At 47.2% G+C, this 18,864-nt stretch overlaps 1 protein-coding gene across 1 annotated transcript in view; it reads left to right on the top strand.

Moving 5' to 3' along the window:
- The window catches only part of LOC127023404 (SH3 and multiple ankyrin repeat domains protein 3-like), a 299,615-nt gene that overhangs the window by 207,860 nt on the left and 72,891 nt on the right, over positions 1 to 18,864 (top strand). The window contains exon 15 of the mRNA XM_050907545.1: positions 6,269 to 6,382. Coding sequence (XP_050763502.1) covers positions 6,269 to 6,382 — 114 coding nt within the window. The remainder of the gene's footprint in view (positions 1 to 6,268; positions 6,383 to 18,864) is intronic.

Below are 18,864 nucleotides of genomic sequence, written 5' to 3'. Positions count from 1 at the left end.
ATGTAAAAGGCATATCTTGGTAGCATCTAGAGTCCTGTCAGGCTGGAGACCTGCTTTGTGCTGTGCAACAGAGAAAAGGCAGGACCAGATCCTGGAACTGCAGGTTGTAGAGTCAAACAGTAGAACAGCTGGCAATGCAAATATGGGGTGCAAAGAGGTGGTCTTAAAGAGCTGACGCTGCTGAGCTGGTTCTATACGTAGGCTTTAAGGGTTAAATGGGATTGAAATGAATGGAAGGAACACAAGGGAAAAAACATAGTCTCTGGTCAGACAACTGCCTTGTCATTTGCAGCTGGCTGGGGTCCATAAGCATCATTTCAGTAGGGAATTTTCCACAAGACCTGAAGGATGCTACGGTGGATTATCCAAGGGAGAAGTTTGCAGGTACAGTGGAGTGTGGAGGAGGCAGCATAAAATGGTCTGAAAGACATGTTTGGAGATGAGTAAGAGCTGCGAATGTGGTGGGGGAAAGTAGGGTCAGGTCCATGGTAGAACAGTGGTGGAAGGTGGACTTGTGCCTCAAAGGGGAAGGTAGGAATGTCTGCATTTGGTGTAAGAGTGGAGAGGAGCCAGCAAGAGAACCCTCAGGGGTGGTTGAGAGAAAACCAAGATGATTTCATCAGCTGCTGCGGGCTTTTTCTCCGGGGTCCTGCAGCAGCAGGTTAAAGGATCCTTGCAGACAAACCCAGCTCGAGAATGTGGCAGTCACTTGGGATTCTTTGTTCAGGCCATAGAGCAACAGCAGTATAGCACGACACTGGGAAATGGCAGTGGGACTTGACTGGCCGGGGTCTGGGATCCAGAGTTGATTAGCTATGACTTCCTTCATCAAAGAAGTTTTTTCCCAGTACGTCTTGTTTGTTAATTTCTTCAAAGCATATTTAAGCATTTCACATGCGCATCCCAACATGACTCGGTATATGCCTCATTACCATGTTTATAGCTATTCAAATTACCAGTGACCTTCAGAGCTGATGGTTGTGTGTATGAGTCGCCCAGCTTGCATCAATGATTTGTAGGCCTCAGCAGACCATTTATTTCTCTTCTCCTGTCAGCGCCAGCTTTTTCTTGACCGCTGTGGTATTGCCCACTCGCTCCGAGGCCCCCGCGGGAGAGGAGGGCTGTCACAGGTGAGCTGGGCTCACAGGGAGTTCTGAACCTGGTGCCAAGGAGAGGGCCTGACTCTGCAGAAGAAAAAGAAACAGGCTTTTGGAGTGACTTGTCAGGAGAGACTGCTGAGAGGTGGCATCCGCACGTCAAGCCAGGCCCTACTGAAGTCCAGCTGAATCCAAGCTGCTGCTTTGAGTGCTGTCCTTTTGGTGTGCCAGGCATGAATTGCTGTAGCTTCAGAGCTCCTTGGCACCCATCTGCTCCTCTCCCTGCCAGCCCAAAGCTCATGCTCTCTGTACCTCATTTCTGAAGAAGCTGCGGTTTTATACAGCAAGAAAAGTTTGAATGAGCTGACAAAGGCTGAGGTACGTACCTTCTTCACCTCAGCCTTCACTGGTAAGACCAGGCTTCAGCAATCCCAGGCCCCTGAGACCGGTGGGATAGTCCATGGCAAGGTAGGCATACCCTCAGTGGAGGAGGATCAGGTTAGGGAACATTCAAACAAACGGGACATACGTGAGTCCATGGGCCTGATGAAATGCAGCCATGAGTGCTGAGGGAGCTGGCTGATGGCATTGCCAGGCCACTCTTGATCATCCTTGAAAGGTCGTGGTGGTGAGGAGAGGTTCCTGATGACTGGAAGAAAGCAAATGTCACTCCTGTCTTCAGAGAAGGGCAAGGCAGAGCGTGGGGAGCTCCAGGCTGGTCAGTGTCACCTTGATCCCTGGGAAGGTGATGGAGCAACGAACCCTGGAAAGCATTTCTAAACACATGAAGGGCAAGATGGTGCTTGGGAGTAGCCAGCCTGGATTTGTGAAGGGGCAATTCTGCTTAACCAAGCTGACAGCCTTGTACAATGAGGTGACTAGCTTGTTGGATGAGGGGAGAGCAGTGGATGTTGTTTGTCTTGGCTTGAGCACGGTTTTTGTGTTGTCTTATGTAATATCCTGAGAGACAAACTGGTGAAATACGGACAACTTTAAATTTTTCCTTTCATTAGAATAGACTCAGTTTGCTGTTACCTTAAAATTTGTGTTCAGCTTGATGCCAGACAGGCTGAAACTTCAGTCCTTCCAATCCTCAAGAAGTAGCAAATCTTAAAAAGGAGTACTATGTGATTGAACAGCCAAGCATAACAATACAAGAACAGAAGGCTCTGGAGAGCTGGATGAGCTGTCTTCCACAAAGGGCTGGTTTGGAAGTTGGAAATACAAAGTACTAGAAAAGGGAAATTTTCCCTTGGGAAGTGTTAGCAGAGCTTCTAAAGCATGGACAAGAGCAGTGGGAAATAAGGTACAGGATTTGGGTCGATTCCAAACTGTGACAACATCATAACCTTTGGAGCATTTGCATCTCAAGAACAGATCTAGATAAGAGACTGAAATGAGCCTCCTGTTTGGCTTGGAAATCAGGCTTGCTTGTTTGTTTGTTTTTCCCTTGCTTCCTATAGGACTAATGCCTAGATACAGGCAATCGTGAAGTTCCTCTATTTTGGGGAATTTGCTTTGGCTGGCATGGAGCAGTGCTTAATTTATTAATAACTCTGGTGTTTGGATTTAGCTATGAATGACACATGGGCACTATGGTGATGGGTGCAGGGATAAATCTGATAGTGATGTCTGTGAAGTGTTAGGAGGGAGCTGAATCGGAAAGGTAGCAGCACATGGTAGAGTGTGGATGTATCTGTGCCTTCTGCCAGTCGGGATATCAAATACCATAGTAATTCAGGTGTTTACTTGTTAACTAATTAAAAAAACAAAAAACAAAAGTTGTCCACTCAGTTACCAGCAACAGAAATCCCAGCCTGGCAGTAGGACCGTGGTCCATGTCGGGGGTAAGGTGTGCTGCCGTGTGCGTAATGCACGCTTGTTTTTCCTGAGCTGAGAGTCCCGTAAATCTGCCAGCTGGGAGTTAAGTGTTATGTTGTATTCCCACCACTGGCATTTGTCTGCCGTACCTAGGAAGGACAGCTTTCCCTTCCAGCCCTGCACGTCGCTCGGGGCGGGTGGTGAACACGCAAGAGCAGCAGGAGCGAGTTCCCCAGAGGTGATGGCCTCGATGGACATACCAAGAGCACAGGGACTCCTGCGTGGTCGGGGCTGCTGTTATTTTGGATCAACACAGGAAAAGAGAAAAGAAACCATTTTCCTCAGAGGTCTTTGACTTGGAAGGCGCCACTGCAGTAATGAAGAGAGCTAATTACACAGTGATTTGTGTAGAGATTACCAGCTGGGGCAGAAGGCGGTGCAGCTAACATGCACGAAGCCTGAATGCTGAAGGAGGTTCAGGGAGGGACCCCTGGGGGGTAGTGGAGGACAGCAGGATGACACAGAGGCGACAAGCAGCAGCGTGGTCATTTGAGCACAGTGCTCCTGCTTTCCCCTGCCTCCCCGTGCTACGGTGAAGCAGAGACATCCAGGAGAGAGGAGTCAAGCGTGCTAGCTGCCACAGCCCTTTATGGCCTTCAGGACAGATGCCTCCCTGTGTTTCAGCTGTAGATGGAAGTATTTTCATGGGGAGGTAATCAGAGAGAACAGCTTTTGGGGAGTAGGGGCTCACCCTTTCAAACTGGGCATTTTTGTGTGTTCTGCAGAGTGCCCAGCCTGTTCTGAGGTGGTAGGTAAAAAAGTGAGGAGCGATGGGATACTGGGAATTGTGCAGAATCCTTGTGCTATAGTGAAGACGAGCAGTGACTGCTGTTTGTGTGGCTCTGACACCGTGCACAGCCATAGGGTACTTGCATAGCCTTGTGGTACAGATTTCATTATTATCAAAGAGTTAATCTCAAGAGCTATTCCTACTGAGGATCGAAAATCCGGTTGCTGGGGATCGTGTCGTACCAGTGGTCTCCTTTGCTTGGTGGTTTCTTGCATCTAGAGCTATATAACTGCTGATCACCTCTGTTCCTTCTGCCTGGTTGCAGTGCAGCCTTAGGAGAACGAGACAGTAAGGTTTCCCCGTGCTTGCTGGTTGCCTTATCACTGTCATCCCATTGCCAAAGGGCCTTTTCGGTAATCGGCCACAGGAGGCTCCTCATCTTTTATGGGGGCCTGCCTGATGGTTGGAGGGAGCATCGAGCGGCCTCCAAGGTCACTGCCTTTGTGCTGGGTCAGGTCCCGAGACTTGTCGGCAAACCTGCGGTCTCTGCTTCTGGGAGAAGCAGCTCTCTCTTTAACTGTCAAATTCACTTGAGTACGTTTCAGACTGTAGGCAAGCTTAAAATGAAGATGAAGTTTCTGCTATCAAAGCCACAAGGTTAAGTTACGATTACAAAGTTGGAGAAACAGCCATAGGAAAAAAGCATAAGATAAGATGATGCAGGTTTAAAATAGACCCAACATCAGCCTTTTCCTTCACCTGCTGTCCAGGGATTTGTTGAGGAGCTTAAGAATCCAGTTTAGTGTCCCCTCTCTGTACTGAGGGGTTTTATAACGACTCCTGAAGTTTCAAAGCAAGTCCCAAGAAACCCCATGTCTCTGTGCTAATCAAGGGGATCTCTTGATGTGGTGGGCTTGTTTTTAAGAACTTGTTATCGAGATAACGCTGAGGGAATACTTTTGAGATCATTGACAGCAGAGACCTCAGGATGCTGACTCTTCTGTTTATTTTTTGTCTGGATGTCAAATGAATTGCCGTTACAAATGCTGCACCGTAATGTTTTCCAAAGGATGTATCAAAAGCTTATCACTTTCGGGTGATGTGCAGCAGTTTCTCTTGATCTATAGCATTTTATAGACTACATTTAACACATCAATTCACAATCTGTTGCAGATACCACTGTGTTACAAAGAGTTAGGAAAGCGTTGCAAGCCATGGTAACCTGAAAACATATGTAACTGCTCTCCTTCTCCGCTTTCTTGGATCAGGATGGTGCCATTAGTTGGCCTTGTAAGTGCTTGAATTCAAGTGAGAGGTGCACATCAGCCATTTTCTGGATAAAATAGGGGTAATATCTGGGCACTCTGGATATAACATATAAATGGGGAACATCCAGAAAGATTGGTAATGATTCTCACTTCCCTTTTTGCTCTCTTGCATTCTGAGCATTTTTGTTCTCTTGGGTGCTCTGGGAATGACAATCGTTTTCCCTGTGGCCATAGGAAATGTAATGGTCACATCTGATGCTTTTTTAAATGTCTCCAAACAATCCATATCTTTCTTGTAGAGTCTGCTAGCATAAGGGGTGGGGGATCCAGTTGCAGGGAACTGGGAGATGACGGCTAACATCAAACATACATTTGCTGGCAATGGTTTTCATAGCAGAAACCTCAAACTGTTTTGTAACCTTGAACTGTGCTGGCTAGTCTGCTTTGGACCCCAGTTCATTCTTCAGGTGTAATAAGAAGTGCTGGTTTTGTCTGTAGCTGTTCAGTAGTTTGTATCCCGGCTACCTGAAAGCCATCTTTTTCAGCCAGCAGTTGGTGAGGAGTTCAAGCTGATAGTTCCCTGGTTTAATGAGGATGCTCCTGATGTGATTCTCTGTTAAAATCTCCTTGACTCTGAATTCATTTAATCTTCAGAGCACTTTTCAAGACTTCCTTTCTGTTTCTCTAAGCTTTGAGCAAGTAAAAACAAGGCTTAATGGGTTGGGAGAATTTTGCTGTGACAGTGAAGTACCTTCCTGTTTGCTGTGTCATTCAGAGTGAAACAGCTCTTGGTTTTTTGAACACAGGCCAGTCAGGACACCCCAGTGCTCAGAGTGACTTGTGTTGTCGCCTTGGCCAATTTCTTTCCCTCTCTGCATCTCGTTTTCCTGGTGGGGCTGTGACTTCTCTGTTGCTCTGAGGATGTCAGAAGTTACAGTAGGTAGCATGTTTCCAGGAAATGGTTTTACCAAAGCCCATGTTATGTCTGGGTCCCCCATGAACAGTCCTTCTTACAAAGACAGATACTACCAATTTGCTGTTTAATTTTCGCAGCACATGGCTGCATGAAGGCCATTGTCTACACTGTCTCTCTTCTGGACATGAGTGAAAGAAGCTTTGGAAGGCTTCTTGAGGTGCTTTCTTCCTCCAGACCATGCCTGACCCCAGTCAAATTCTCTGTGCTCTACCCTTTTGTGTTTCCACTACATTAACACTATACGATAGTCATTCTGGCCTTCCCTTTTTCTGGGAGCCCTGCTCATTCTCACGTACCTGTTTCTTTCTTCCCACAGTGCTGAGTATTGGCGAAGGTGGCTTTTGGGAAGGAACCGTGAAAGGAAGGACTGGCTGGTTCCCAGCAGAATGTGTTGAGGAGGTGCAGATGCGACAGTATGATCCACGGCAAGGTAAGCTGTTTTCTTAGATCTGAGTGTCTCTCAGCAGACACACTGGACAGCCCTGGAAATTCAGAAGTATTCATTTTAAATTTCTAGCAGTTTCTGAGTTTGCCCATTCTTTGCAATGGGCGATGGATGCATCGGAAGAATTGTATCTGAAGATGTTAGTTTATGTTACTGAGTGCATTAGCATCCAGTAGTAGACACGCTGATCCATGGTAAGTGTGTGGTACTGTTGTGAGGAGAGCAATCATCGGTCCCTTTTGCGGAGATTGCTGCAGTGGCAGGGTCTTCTGCAGGCGACAGTGAGTGATGGAGCAAGAGAGTGTGACTGTTGATCTGAACCTCCTACCCTGCGTTACGTTTTAGGAGACTTCAAAAGAAAATGGTAATTTGCACGTGTTTGTTCTAGTCCAACAGAAGATACTAAAAATGGCTGTGACTGAGCCCTGGCACTCCTGACCCTCTGCCTCCAGCGCCAGCCACCACCTAACAGGAATTGGCTGTTCCCGGAGGACAGCGGTGTCAGGAGGAGCTGCGGATTGCATGCACCAAACAGTACGGTGTTCTTGGAGGTTACCGTGAGTTAATGGGTCTCCTGCTGTTGTGGGATCTATCACCACAGCTTACCCCTTGTCACTGACAGCTGCCCGGGCAGCGTTCCGCTTCCAGCCTGAGGACTGAGTGGGAAACACTTCTGGCAAGCCTGAACTTGTCCCGGTGTAAAGCAACTGAAGAGAACATCTGGATTTTTTTTTTTTTTCCCAATGTATTACTTAGGAGAGAAGTGGCCCTGATTTGACAGATTCAGTGAAGTTCACTTTGCATATTAAATGAACTTTAAAATTCACACAGCTGGATTCTGGTAAGCGAGAGTTAAACCTTGATTGTGAATTTGGAAACGAAGTTGTAGAAGAGAAAAGAAAATCAATAAAATACAGTTCTCCGTTTTGCACAACAACTAATTTTAATTCACTTCTGGAAGCCTGAACTCAGTTATAAAGTCTTTTTTTTGCTCTAATCCCAGTCCTTCCTGAGAGTTTTAAATGTGTATGTTTGTACCCTCAGGCATCTCCTTACCGGGATGCTTGGATTCCATAAGTGAGCCCCGAACTCTGTGTGTGCTGTGATGAGTACGTGGCAGGTCCCTTGTGCTCTGGGACATTTGCACGTCAGTCCCTGTGGATAAAGTATTAGGTGCCTTTGGGACCTGGACTTGTGGCTGTGGGGGGGTGTAGTGGAACTCCACCAGTAGTACTACGAACCTGCACACTGCAGGGTCTAATCAGCAAAGCTTTTCTCCCCCTGCCTCTGGTTTGGTTCAGCTGTTAGCTCTCCAGTCTGCAGTTCCAGCTTGTGTTCCCAAGGCTCATTCGTATTCTTCCTTCAAATTATCTTTGTATGTGCTTTGTCTTACTGCGCTGGTCGCCCCTGCCTTTGCACTCTCCTGGCCGGAGGCGGCTTCTCTCTGAGTGCGGTGTTGTGAACTCGCCTGTACTCTGCGCCCATTAGAAGTGAAACAAATGTGTTTCTGTTGTGCTGATGGGAAACGCCTGATGACAGCGAAGACTTGAATGGGATATTCCTCCTTTTTCAGGGGTGATTAGGGCTGATGAGTTGGGACTTCCACTGAGAAGGTTCCACCTTCTGCCCTCTCGTGCTGCTTTGGAGCTGTACTCTGGAGCCATTTCATTGTGCGGGGGCCGTTTGCCCTGTCCTTCTGTGATCCTAAATAAAAAGGAGAATAGACTAATCCATGTGGTTTATAAGCCCTTCCTGTATCTAGGAGTTCATGTTTGCTGGGTGCTTTCTTGGAGAAAGTTACGTGTTTGGGTTAAATTGAAGTTGTGTAGTGAAATGTGAAAAACAGATGGTGCTTAGACACTAAAGCAGGAGCAGAGGTATGAGCATTTTCCTCCAGTTGTCCGTACTGTTTAGTTGTTGGCATGTCCCTCCCCCACGTGGTTTTGGCTTTTGCCGACTTTTACTTTTCCAGACAAAGCTCGGGCACAGTTTTCAGGTACAGATTGTTTGCAGAAGGTAGTTTGGATAAGGCCATGATGTTTGTGCACAGAAGAAAGTTTAGCTCTATGGACATGATGTTGCTCTGCCACTTCTCATCAAGATCAAAGCAAGAGAAGTGTCTGTCTTCTGAGTTTAAGTATAGTCTAAGAGCTGATTGGGCTGTGCACTGGTGGAAAGGTTGTGGCCTGACTATAATTTGCTGGGGAACAAAGCCACATCAGACTTGCGGACATCTCCAACTGTGATTATCGATTGAGGAAAGTAGCAGGGTTGCATGGCAGATACCTGACTAGACTCGTGTTGGAACAGATTGAAGATGACTGTGACAAGGATGAGAGCAGCTCAGGAAATTCATTGTGATCTTCATTGAAATTCAGAGAGCGCAACTTTCAGGGTTGACATTTTGGAGATGGTATTAGGATGTTCCTTTAACCTGCATGTATTTTCATGCTTTGAGGGAAAAGGCCATGAGCTGCATATTGATCTACCTAAATGAGCCAAGTTCTTCTGTAAGGGTGCCTCTGGGTCAGCACTTCCCTCCCAGGTCCCAGTTTGTAGACGCTGCAGTGCTTGTTGACTCTGAAGGAAGATGTCCTGTTGCCCACCTCTGTTACAGGCCCCAAAGCAGAAACTTAAGTTTCTCACTTCCCAGTGAGGGTCTCCTTAGATATCTCCTGTCTGTGGAACTGAAATCCTTTGGGGCCTAAACAGAGTTTCTCTGGTAAATAACTCAAACTTTCTGTATGTTCTAAACTTATTTCTTCTGGCCCTACTGAGTCGGAGATCTCTGCTTTTGCCCGTCTTCCCATAGAGATGATCCTTCTTGTATCATCCTGACATCCCGAGAGGAGATCCAAGTTCTAGTTATCAATCCCATCACTTCATTACACACTTTTATTTCTGTCTGCACCTCCTCTAACACCATACCCTATATTCTACTTAGTGATGTGACATTTCTATTGGATTCAGGGAATTAGTCTTTTTGTGCCTTCCATGTGGTTGAAACAGGCCTTGTCTTTCTGCCAGCATAGGATCAAGCTCATCAGGTGGTCCTCCCAGCTGTTGGTAGTCTGAGATCTGTGGGTGTAAGAACCTGCATGCAAACACCGGCTAGTCAAATCTCCCTGTCTCTGGATCCATTATGAAGACTGTGGCATGTAGACCTGCCTTCAGGCAGTGGGAGTGCCTCCCCTCGCATCTCAAGCTGCGGCTGTGATTCTGCACAGGAACGTCTTTGTCTCCCTGAGTGGGGGCACTGGTGGAGCTTTGGACCGGAGGGACTGCGCTCCCACTCCCGCTTGTCGAGCAGCCACATGGAGCTTCATTCACGCTTGCAGAGGTGCTGCGGAGTGTCACCAGGGGATGTGACAGGTACCATGGGTGGGCAGCACTTGTACAAGTACCTGAGAGACTGCAGATCTGTCTCCAAGTGATGTAGGAAGGTGGTCTTCCACAGCGTAAATGCATGTAGGGCTCTGGCTAAAATGAAACAGAAAAAGAAGTTATGTGACAGTGACTGTTTTTCAGCATGTCCAGCCCTTATGTATGTCTACCTCCCATTCTCCTTCCTCTCCTCCTCAGCATGTCCCCAAGGACCATGTAGTTCAGAGTAGAGAGCACCAGGTCACTGAGCGTGAGCTGCCTGATGTGCATCAGCAATGAGGGAAGGAGGCACGTGCCCCTGTGGCTTGTGCTGGAGCTAAAGCCCTTTGCCTGGAGTGGTGATGCCCCAGGCACACGCGAGTGGTGGTTCCAGTGCTAGTAAGTCACCTGCTATTCAGCTACTGAAAGCATTCAGAGAAGGAACGCTTGGTGAAGGGACGCTACCCAAAAGTCTGGTCCCTCAGAAATCAAAGTGGCTTTAAACCAAGAAATGAGAGGGGTTGATTTGGATAGGCTGCTATCTGCCTTACTAGTTTTAGTACAAGAGGAGGAAAATCAGATAGACGTTGACATATCTTTGCCTAAAGGAACACAAGAGGCGGACAGGTGAAAGCAACAGCAAAGCAGGCAGACTGCTCTGAGAGGAGGCTGTCTTCTCTGCCAATGGAATTGATGGTGGCCAGTAAGATAAGGCTGAGGTGTTTGGAATACCAACGCCAGCTCATGAGTGCAGAGGGGAAGAAGCTGAGCCAAGTGATTTGGTCAGTCCAACAGCTGTTACGGGCGAGAATAGGCCAGAGCAGCAAGTCTGTGCTTTAAGGAAAGGTAGAGGTAACGGTAAAGCTGAGGGTAGGAAGTGTGTGTGATGCATGGACTGTGCAGAAACAGAGACAGGACAAAACCATACACCTTTACATTCCTTTGGAGAATGATGGTGTAAGATATCCTGGTAATAAGGATAGAGTCTAGATTTTTATATTTGATAAAGAAGAAAAATGTAGTGAAGTAAATGGAATTGACTATCTTCAGCGAGTTAAAATAGAGGTGGAGTTTTGAGTCAAAGCTACAAAAAGCTGCCCTAACATGTATTCCTGACAAAAGAGAAATCTTGCAGGTGGGGAATCCAAATGCGATTGTCCCTAGGCCTCTAGGAATAAGCAAAGCTCTCAAAGAACAAAGGCTAGGATTCATTTGCAAAAAAGAAATCTGTGTCAGGGGGATCTGAAATCATAAATGTAAGATGCAACTTGCCAAAAACTCGGCTGAGCTAGACCTTAGGAATGTTAAGAGGAGTAATAGTAGATTCTTCAGCTGTACAAATAAAAGAGTAAGGAAAGAGGATGTAGAGCTATTAAGCAATGAGAATGAGATAAGATCAAAGCTAATTAGATAAAGGTCCAAATCTACCAGAACAGTTCTCTGTCAAAATGGGCACGATGTTGGATGGATAGGCTATGGCAGGACTGATCCTGCCAGCTGGGGAGAACGGTATCAGGGCCTTGAGGGCACTAATATGTGTTAATGTCCCTGACCAGCTTCACCTTGGGTCTCCTCCACACCACTGGTCCCAGGAGCTCTATTTAAGCTGCGGCTTTCAGTCCCCGCCTGAACTATGTTGGAGGAGTCCCGGTCTCCAGTTCAGTCATAGTCATGCCCATGGCTGGCCATGGACCCTCTTAGTCCATGAGTTGGGGTCTGGATCGATTTCCCAGCTTGACCTCAGACCTGCCTCATGACTGTGGACCTGCCCAGTGATCATTAGACCTGGCCTTAACCCCGACCTGCAGATTGACTTCCTGGCTTGTCTTGAGACCTGCCCCATTGCTGTGCAGAGCCTTATGAGCTGGACTCCTGGCTGGACCTGGCCACCATCTCTGGGTCTGTCCTGTTGGCCTTGCTTGAGTCATGGCCAGCGAGACCCCTGCCCTGCTGGCTGTGGGATCTCCTGGGTTCCTGGCCCACCTCCCTTTGAGGACAGCCCTGCCCTTGCGGCCCCCAAAAACAAATGACACCAGCATGCTGAAAAAATAATAGGGAAAATTACTGGCACGTTAGCAAAGATTTCAATGAGGTAATGGTGAACCTCGTGTGTGGGAGCGCTCTGGGCAACCCCAGTTAAGGTGCTCTGAGTTCACTGGTACAAAAGTGTTTAAAATAGATTTTGAAGGAAGAGAGAGATGGGGGAAGATGGGAAAAGGAGTAGCACAGAACTGTGTTTATCCAGGAGCGTCTTTGTGCTAAAGGAGATTGATTGACTGTGTTGGCTAAGGAAGTGCTGTTGTTCCAGCTTGCTTGGATTTCAGGACAGTGTCATGTGGGAAATTATTAGTAAAGTTGGAGGAAATGTGAGGGAGCTCTGGAAATTTGTCATCTCTCACTAGCTGATTAACGATTTCACCTATTAAATGCTTTCACTAATAGCTGTGGCCAAAAGAAAACTCAAATGTGCTGCTAACATTTCCTTGTGACGTCTTATGAGGTGAGAACGTTTTACTTTCAGAGCTGGATGAGTTGGCGTAACAGAAATAGGATGAAATTCAGTAGGATAAAATGCAAGATCTTGCACTTAACAGAAATCTTCTCAGTAGTTACACGCCAACATTTTACTTCTTGAAACAACAAGAGGAGGCATATTAGTCGTTCAGGAGATGACTGTAGCATCATGTGTCTGCGAACAAGGCAGATGTGAGCCTGGGATGTCTCGTACAAGGCATTTCCAGTACGTGGGAGGTGTTAGTGCTACGGCACAAGGAGCTGTTAACATCTGATCTGGAATTGATTGTCATTCTGATCACTGTCCGCAGGAAACTGGATTCACATCGGTCTTGTTCTCCTTGTGTGCACACCCTTGTTGTTGGGAGCTCTGCTGTTCTAATAAGAGAAATTCAAAATGTGGGCAGCCTCCGTGTGCTCGGTGAGGAACCAAAGCCTCAATGGTGGGATCCCTTCTTGGACGGGAATTGAGTAACAGCTCGTAGGGCTGGGACTCTGTACCTGCTAAGCTTGCACACACAGATCTCAGTAATATCATTAGGAAGTATTTGCAATATATGAAATTAAATGTGAGTATTAATTTTTTGGGACCTAGTTTGTCAATTGTTGGGCAACTTTCTGCTGAAGTTGGCACTGGAATGGCTGCGCCTCTGCTTTGAACACAACTCATTCTTTGTTTGGGTTAATTACAGAGTAGTCCTGAGTCTGTGGTCCAGGGAAATGTTGGGAGAAGGACCTGCAGCTTTGGTTAAAATTGCAGAGGAACATTTGGTAACTGTAGTTAAGACAAAATACCTGTTTGGGATAGGTTGCAGGCACTGTAAAATGTGCATTTACTTATTATACCTTGAAATGTGGCAGTCCTGTGGTAATGTCAGCGTCCAATTTGTGCTCATTTCACCCGGAGCCATCGTCTCTCTCTCCCCTGACCCTCATGCCCTTGTGTTTTTCAAAATCACCTTTTGTGGCAGATCCTGACTGTCTTCTCCCACCGGATTTCAGTGGTGGAACAGACCTCACCTGCCGTACAGAGCTTGCTGATGTCTCAGGAAGCGACACCCAGAAATTAAAGGACAAGTTTGGGGGTGTGAAGCAGAATGTGCCAAATGCTTCGATGCATATGTGCGAGCAGCCTGTTGTCACAGTAACTCGTCCATGGACTGAGAGAAGGTGCGAGAACAGAGCATAAGCTCCCCTGTGCACTGCAAGCCTAAAACCTGGCCTTGGTAGAAATCCAAGACTGTTGGGTATCACCTTGCTACTATTTGCCTCTCTCAAGTTTTGTTTGTTTGGAGAAATGCTGTACGTCTCCTCTAGGAAACATTCTGTGCTGTTTATCTGCTTCCACGTACAAATCTGCATTTGTGGAGAGAAACGTAGGGAAGCTCTTTGCAAACTTAATTAGGCTGCATCTGAACTGGTGGGCTGAAGAGCACTTGCAGATATATGGGGTCTGGGTTTTCCTGCGGCTGCTTCCCCACCGCTCAGGGACGTACAGCTGTCTCCTCCCTCTGAAGCAGCCGGGACTTGGGATGCTCCGGCAGTGCCGCAGTTCAGACGGTTACAGGGCCGGGAGGTGGGTGTGCTGCAGATATGCCTGCTCTCTGGGCTAGGGGTTCTCGAAGGATGGGCAGGTCTTCGGCACTGGCAGATACAGGGGTGCAGCCGCACAGACTGGGAAGGCGCTGACGCGGCTGTGGCAGGCTGTGGAGAGCGTGTTGTGGGAGGCTGGGACTGACTGAGAGCTACGGCTGATCCTGGGTGTGCAATAACTGTGGCACGAGTATCTTCTTTATGAGATCTTTTCCTTTTTATCTTGCTTTGATTCCTGTGGAAGGATGTGGGAGTCAGTGGTGTCCAGGGAACTGTCTGTTTTGCATGGCAGAGACCTTTCCTTACTGCTCCTTGTCTGCCCATTTATTCATTTATTTGTGGCATGATTTCCAGTTGTTTTCCATCATCATGGCATTTAAGTTACTAATACATGAAACCATGTTAACTGAGTTCCTAGCAGACTTAGTCTTTGACATGTCTTCTTTTTCTGAGAAAAGAAAAATAGTTTTAAGGGTGGAATGCACACCCCTCATATGACGGGGATGTATTTAGTTACTTTCTTGGTACCTGCAGGTAGCAGTGGAGGTGGTGGAAGTGTTACCACTTCTTCCTGTTGTGGAAAGGCTTTCTGAAGAAAGAATTAGGAGCTTGAACCACCTTTTGATCAAGAAATGAGCTGCTTGTGTAAGAAATGTTTTGAAATTGGAATAACAATTGTTGGGTGCTTCAAATTATTCACAAGTCTAATAGAGAGAGCATCTTGCTGGCTGGGCCTGTCCCCTCACTGTCTCTCCTAGTGGCCAGCGTAGATGTTGGAAGAGCAGATGGTATAACAACGGGATTTAAAAAAACGACTAGCATCGCTGTTTCTGAATCATCCATTCCTGTGTTGTTTAAGAGAGTCAGAAGTGTTTTCCAGCCTGGTACGTCAGAGGCACCAGAGCACATCACCACTGCAGAAGATGAAGTGTTCGTGTGCATGCTTGGCCCCAGTGGTCTGAACCTGGACCACGTCGTCCAGAGCCCAGCCTGAGCCTACCTTCCTTTGGAGAGCAGGGCTGTTTCTGTCCCGGCTGCTTGGGCTCAGGACGGTAGGTTGCAGAAGTCGTTGGCTGTTTCTTTTGGTAGAGGGCACTGTTGTTCTTCACTCATCTCTGATGCCAACCTCAGGTGATGCAAATACGTAGGTTGCAGAGGAGGAGGAGGATTGTGGAGGATTGGTACCTTAATGAAATACAGCGCTCTAATTTCCTGCAGTGAACTGATCGTCTCCCTCCTGGAGGTCTGCACCAGCCTTTGGGGAGGTCGGCTTGTTTTGTTATGGTACCCATTTCATAACTTTATCTCCGTGTGTCCTGCGTGTGAAGGGATGAATTATCTATGCCACCTTCTCTTTTGTTTTCTTGGTATGTTACAGAGTCTGCCTCAACTGACAGCGATCTTCCTCTGGCGAACTCTATCCTAAAGCGAGACTGGGGTGGTATTGAACTAACGGGGGTATAGCCTCATCCACAGGGAGACCAGATGGTGTGTGGAGCGATGGCATGGAGTTGTAGTCCTGCAGCTGAGAAGCTGTTGGTGTCCCCTGTGGCCATTTGTATGGGTTGGGTCTCCTTGCTTGTAGGGATTCGCATGTAGCACCCACGTACCTTGTTGTAACTTAGCAATCACTGCTTTTGACAAATACCTTGCTTTTTGAAGAAAAACTACACTAGGAGAGGAAGTATGGGCAGCAGGAAACGAAAAAATTCAGTCAGCTAAACTTCCCAGGGCTGGAAAGGAGAAGCCCTGGCTGAGCAGCAAGCGCAGAGTCCGAACAGTGCGGCTTTTCTGAGTGGGTTTTTTGAGAGTCCCTGCATGGGGGGAAGGAGCTCCTAAGGAGGCATCTGCCTCGGCACAGCAGGTTGGGAGTCAAAGTGGCGCAAGCCCAGCCTCAGGAGCTGGAGCACTGTCCCGGGAGACCCTGCGGGAAGGAAGGTCCCTCTTTTACTTTTCCAGCTCTTGGATGTGGCATTGCAGAACGGTCAGCGAGAAGATGGATGTGCAAACGCTCCACTGCAGCTGCGCTGAGGAGCAGATCTGCACCTCGGCGCTGCATGACGAGTGCGTGCTCTTGGTGACAAGCTTGGAGGCGGCTTTCTCGGAGGATACCGAGTGACAGCTCACACGCCAGGTGCAGCTGGGGAGCAGGGCAAGTGCTGCAAACTGCCCTGCTGTGACTCTCTGCACTTCACCTTCTGACTTTGAGTTCAGTGCCTGCCTTTAGTCTGTACGCTTAATGGTCACAGGGAAAGACTTCAGCATGAACTGAGCTGGAACCCTTCTTGGCCTGCTGGCCACCAAGTCATCGTGCGTGACCCAGCCAGTGTGCACTCAGTGCTCAGACTTCGCTCAGGTAGACAGGCAACCTGAAGAAGGCTCCAAGCTTGGGACGGGAGGATCAAGGGAAGCAGGGGAGCAAAAGCATGGAATGACCAGCATGGATTTATCGTGGACAAATCGTGCCTGGCATGCCTGATGGCCTTCTGCATTGGGATGGCTGGCTCTGTGCACAAGGAGCGGCCGGTGGTTGTTGTACACCTTGGCTTTTATCAAAGCCTTTGACACAATTTCCTGTATTGTGCTTATAGCCGTTTACTTCCACATGAAGAGTGGTGGTAAGAGTAGATCTGCAGCCTAAAATAGCTTCCTTGTTAACAGTCAAAAATGCATCTGCTTTTGCCACGGTCTCTCGGCTAGAGAGAGAGGACTCTTCCCATTTGTCCACTCATAAGGTGACAATTCCCTGACAGAACGGGAAATCAGAATTTCCTCATCTGCAGCTAGAAAGCGCGTGCTGAGCTTTCTGCAGCTGACTGCTGTCCTGGCTGGAGTTACGCATGCAGCACATGAACACACGGGAGCATGTGCAGAAACGGCTGAAGACCTGGTAACAATAGAGCTGTAGATTATGGAGCATTGATTGACGCGGCCAGCCAGCTGCCTCTGGAAAAGCATGCAGATTAAATCCATCTTCCAAGAGCTCAGATAACCTCTCGTCTCCCCCAGGCCCGGTGCACCGTCCAGCCTTCCAAGCAGAGCTGCTTTTCCCTCCAGCGTGCATCACTTGTCATGCATGAGGTGGGAGCGAGTCCTCTGACTACTTCAATGCCAGCATTTTACAAAATCCTCTTGATTTCTCTTTCACTTTTCAGACTTCCTTCCATGCCTGATCCTGTGTCCATTATATTGCTGCTTATGTTAGGCTTCCTCTCTGGCTGTGCTGCCTTTAACCTTGATCCCCTTTGTTTCTCTGAACTTCCTTCCTGTCTTAATTAATCTGCTGCTCTGCTGGCAGCTTCCTCTTGCAGTCAAGAATAAAGGTCAGTGTTATGAATATCCCAAGGTGCTGCTTAGGTTTTAAAGCTAATATTTATTAGATTAGATTTACTGGTTTTTCCCCTTCTCAGAGTGGGAACTTAAAAGTTTTGACACTAGATTCTTTCCCGATTCACTTTTCCGTAACATTTCTGATAACAGAACACTTCATACTGTTTTGACCACTTAGCAACAAAGCCATAGATGCTTCAGGAGTAGTTTAGTGGTCAGGTTTAGGTTCTACAAATGTTCTGGGCATGAACTGAACATCCATGTTCCTTAAAGTGATGGGTGTAAGAGTAGTGAGGTCAAGCAGGGTGTATCAAGGAACAGTACAAAGTACCGAGATTTCCCGTGCCAGTTACATATGAACCTCTTACCAGTGCCTTGGCACTCTTAGCCCGTTTATCTCACTTGCAGTATGTCTCCAAGGAGTAAGGATGTGGTTGTCTTAAAGCACTCTTAGGTTGACATTTGAACTGTTCAGAATGCAAGGGAATTTGAAATACAAAAAAAGCAGTTGCTTAAAGTGGTTTCTCCTGGGCTGATTTGTTTAGGTCTGTAAAAGAAAAAAAAAGTTTGTAGCATTACTTAATCTAAAAAAAAACCCCATGTCATGGCTATTTGGCCTCCTGCAGAAAGAATTTGGAGTCAGCAGAATAGTTTTATTGACATTACAGAGCATAAAGAACAAGAGGCTCCCTGGAACAAAGATTTGCACTGCTGCTTCTGGTAGCCTGGGAGGAGAGGAGATGCTGGCTGTAAGCTCTAAATGGAATAATTCTGCATCTCTCTTGTTTCAGCAGAGCGCTACTCTGCACATGGTGGACTCAGGCTTATCTGTACCTTATTCCAGATTCTTGACAGAAGTCAGTCCTTTTTATTGCCATCTGAATGCTTGACCCCAGGCTGGTTGTTGCCAGCTCTGTAAATTTTCTGCTGGTCCGTTGATGCAATGTAAGTTGCCGTAGTTAGTGTCTTCTGATCATTTTTGTTTCAGGCTGATTTATGTTTTATTCATTTCTGGCACTGTGTTTGATATTAGCTCAGACAGTGAGTTAGAATTTCTGTCTTTTTTTAAGCAACTGTATCATTATTAGTTGCTAGTATCTTCTGGCGCTCTTTTGTACTATGCACTTCCCGTTGTTTCGGTAGCTCAACAGTCTTAAAAGAAATAGATAATGCTTTCTATATCTAGTTCCCTGCTTTTCTGAGTTAACTTTTTCATTTCTCGTCTTCTGGAGCTTGCAACAAATATTTGTCCAGCTTCAGGCTGCTGGGCAGCTGGCGAATGGTAGGGGCCTCTTAAGTAGGTGCCTGTCCTCAGAGCTGGCTGGACAGTCTGAATCCCAATGTGTGTGTGTGTGTGAAAATGCCCTTGAAGTTTGCTCCGGGAAGCTTTTTGGTTCAGGCAGCTCAAGTTCAAATTAGAGGGGCCCGAGTCTGGAGGCCGTCAGTAGTGCTTGTCTTGCCATTGACCACAGAGGGAACCCGGGAAGTGTGGGTGGTCCTGCTGGGGCCAGGTATCTCACTGTAAAGCGTGGAGCATTGGTTAAGGTTAGGTTTCCCTTAGGCAACCTTGTTCTGCTCTGTAACTTTGTAATTGGTTTGATACATGCTCCGAAGGTAAAACACAATACAGCATTGCTGTTAAGTTCCAGGTAACCCATTTGAGTAAT

Source organism: Gymnogyps californianus, chromosome 1, assembly GCF_018139145.2.
Source record: "Gymnogyps californianus isolate 813 chromosome 1, ASM1813914v2, whole genome shotgun sequence".
NCBI lineage: Eukaryota > Metazoa > Chordata > Aves > Accipitriformes > Cathartidae > Gymnogyps > Gymnogyps californianus.
Note: the sequence above shows the minus strand (reverse complement) of the source record. Positions and strands in the feature narration are given on the sequence as shown.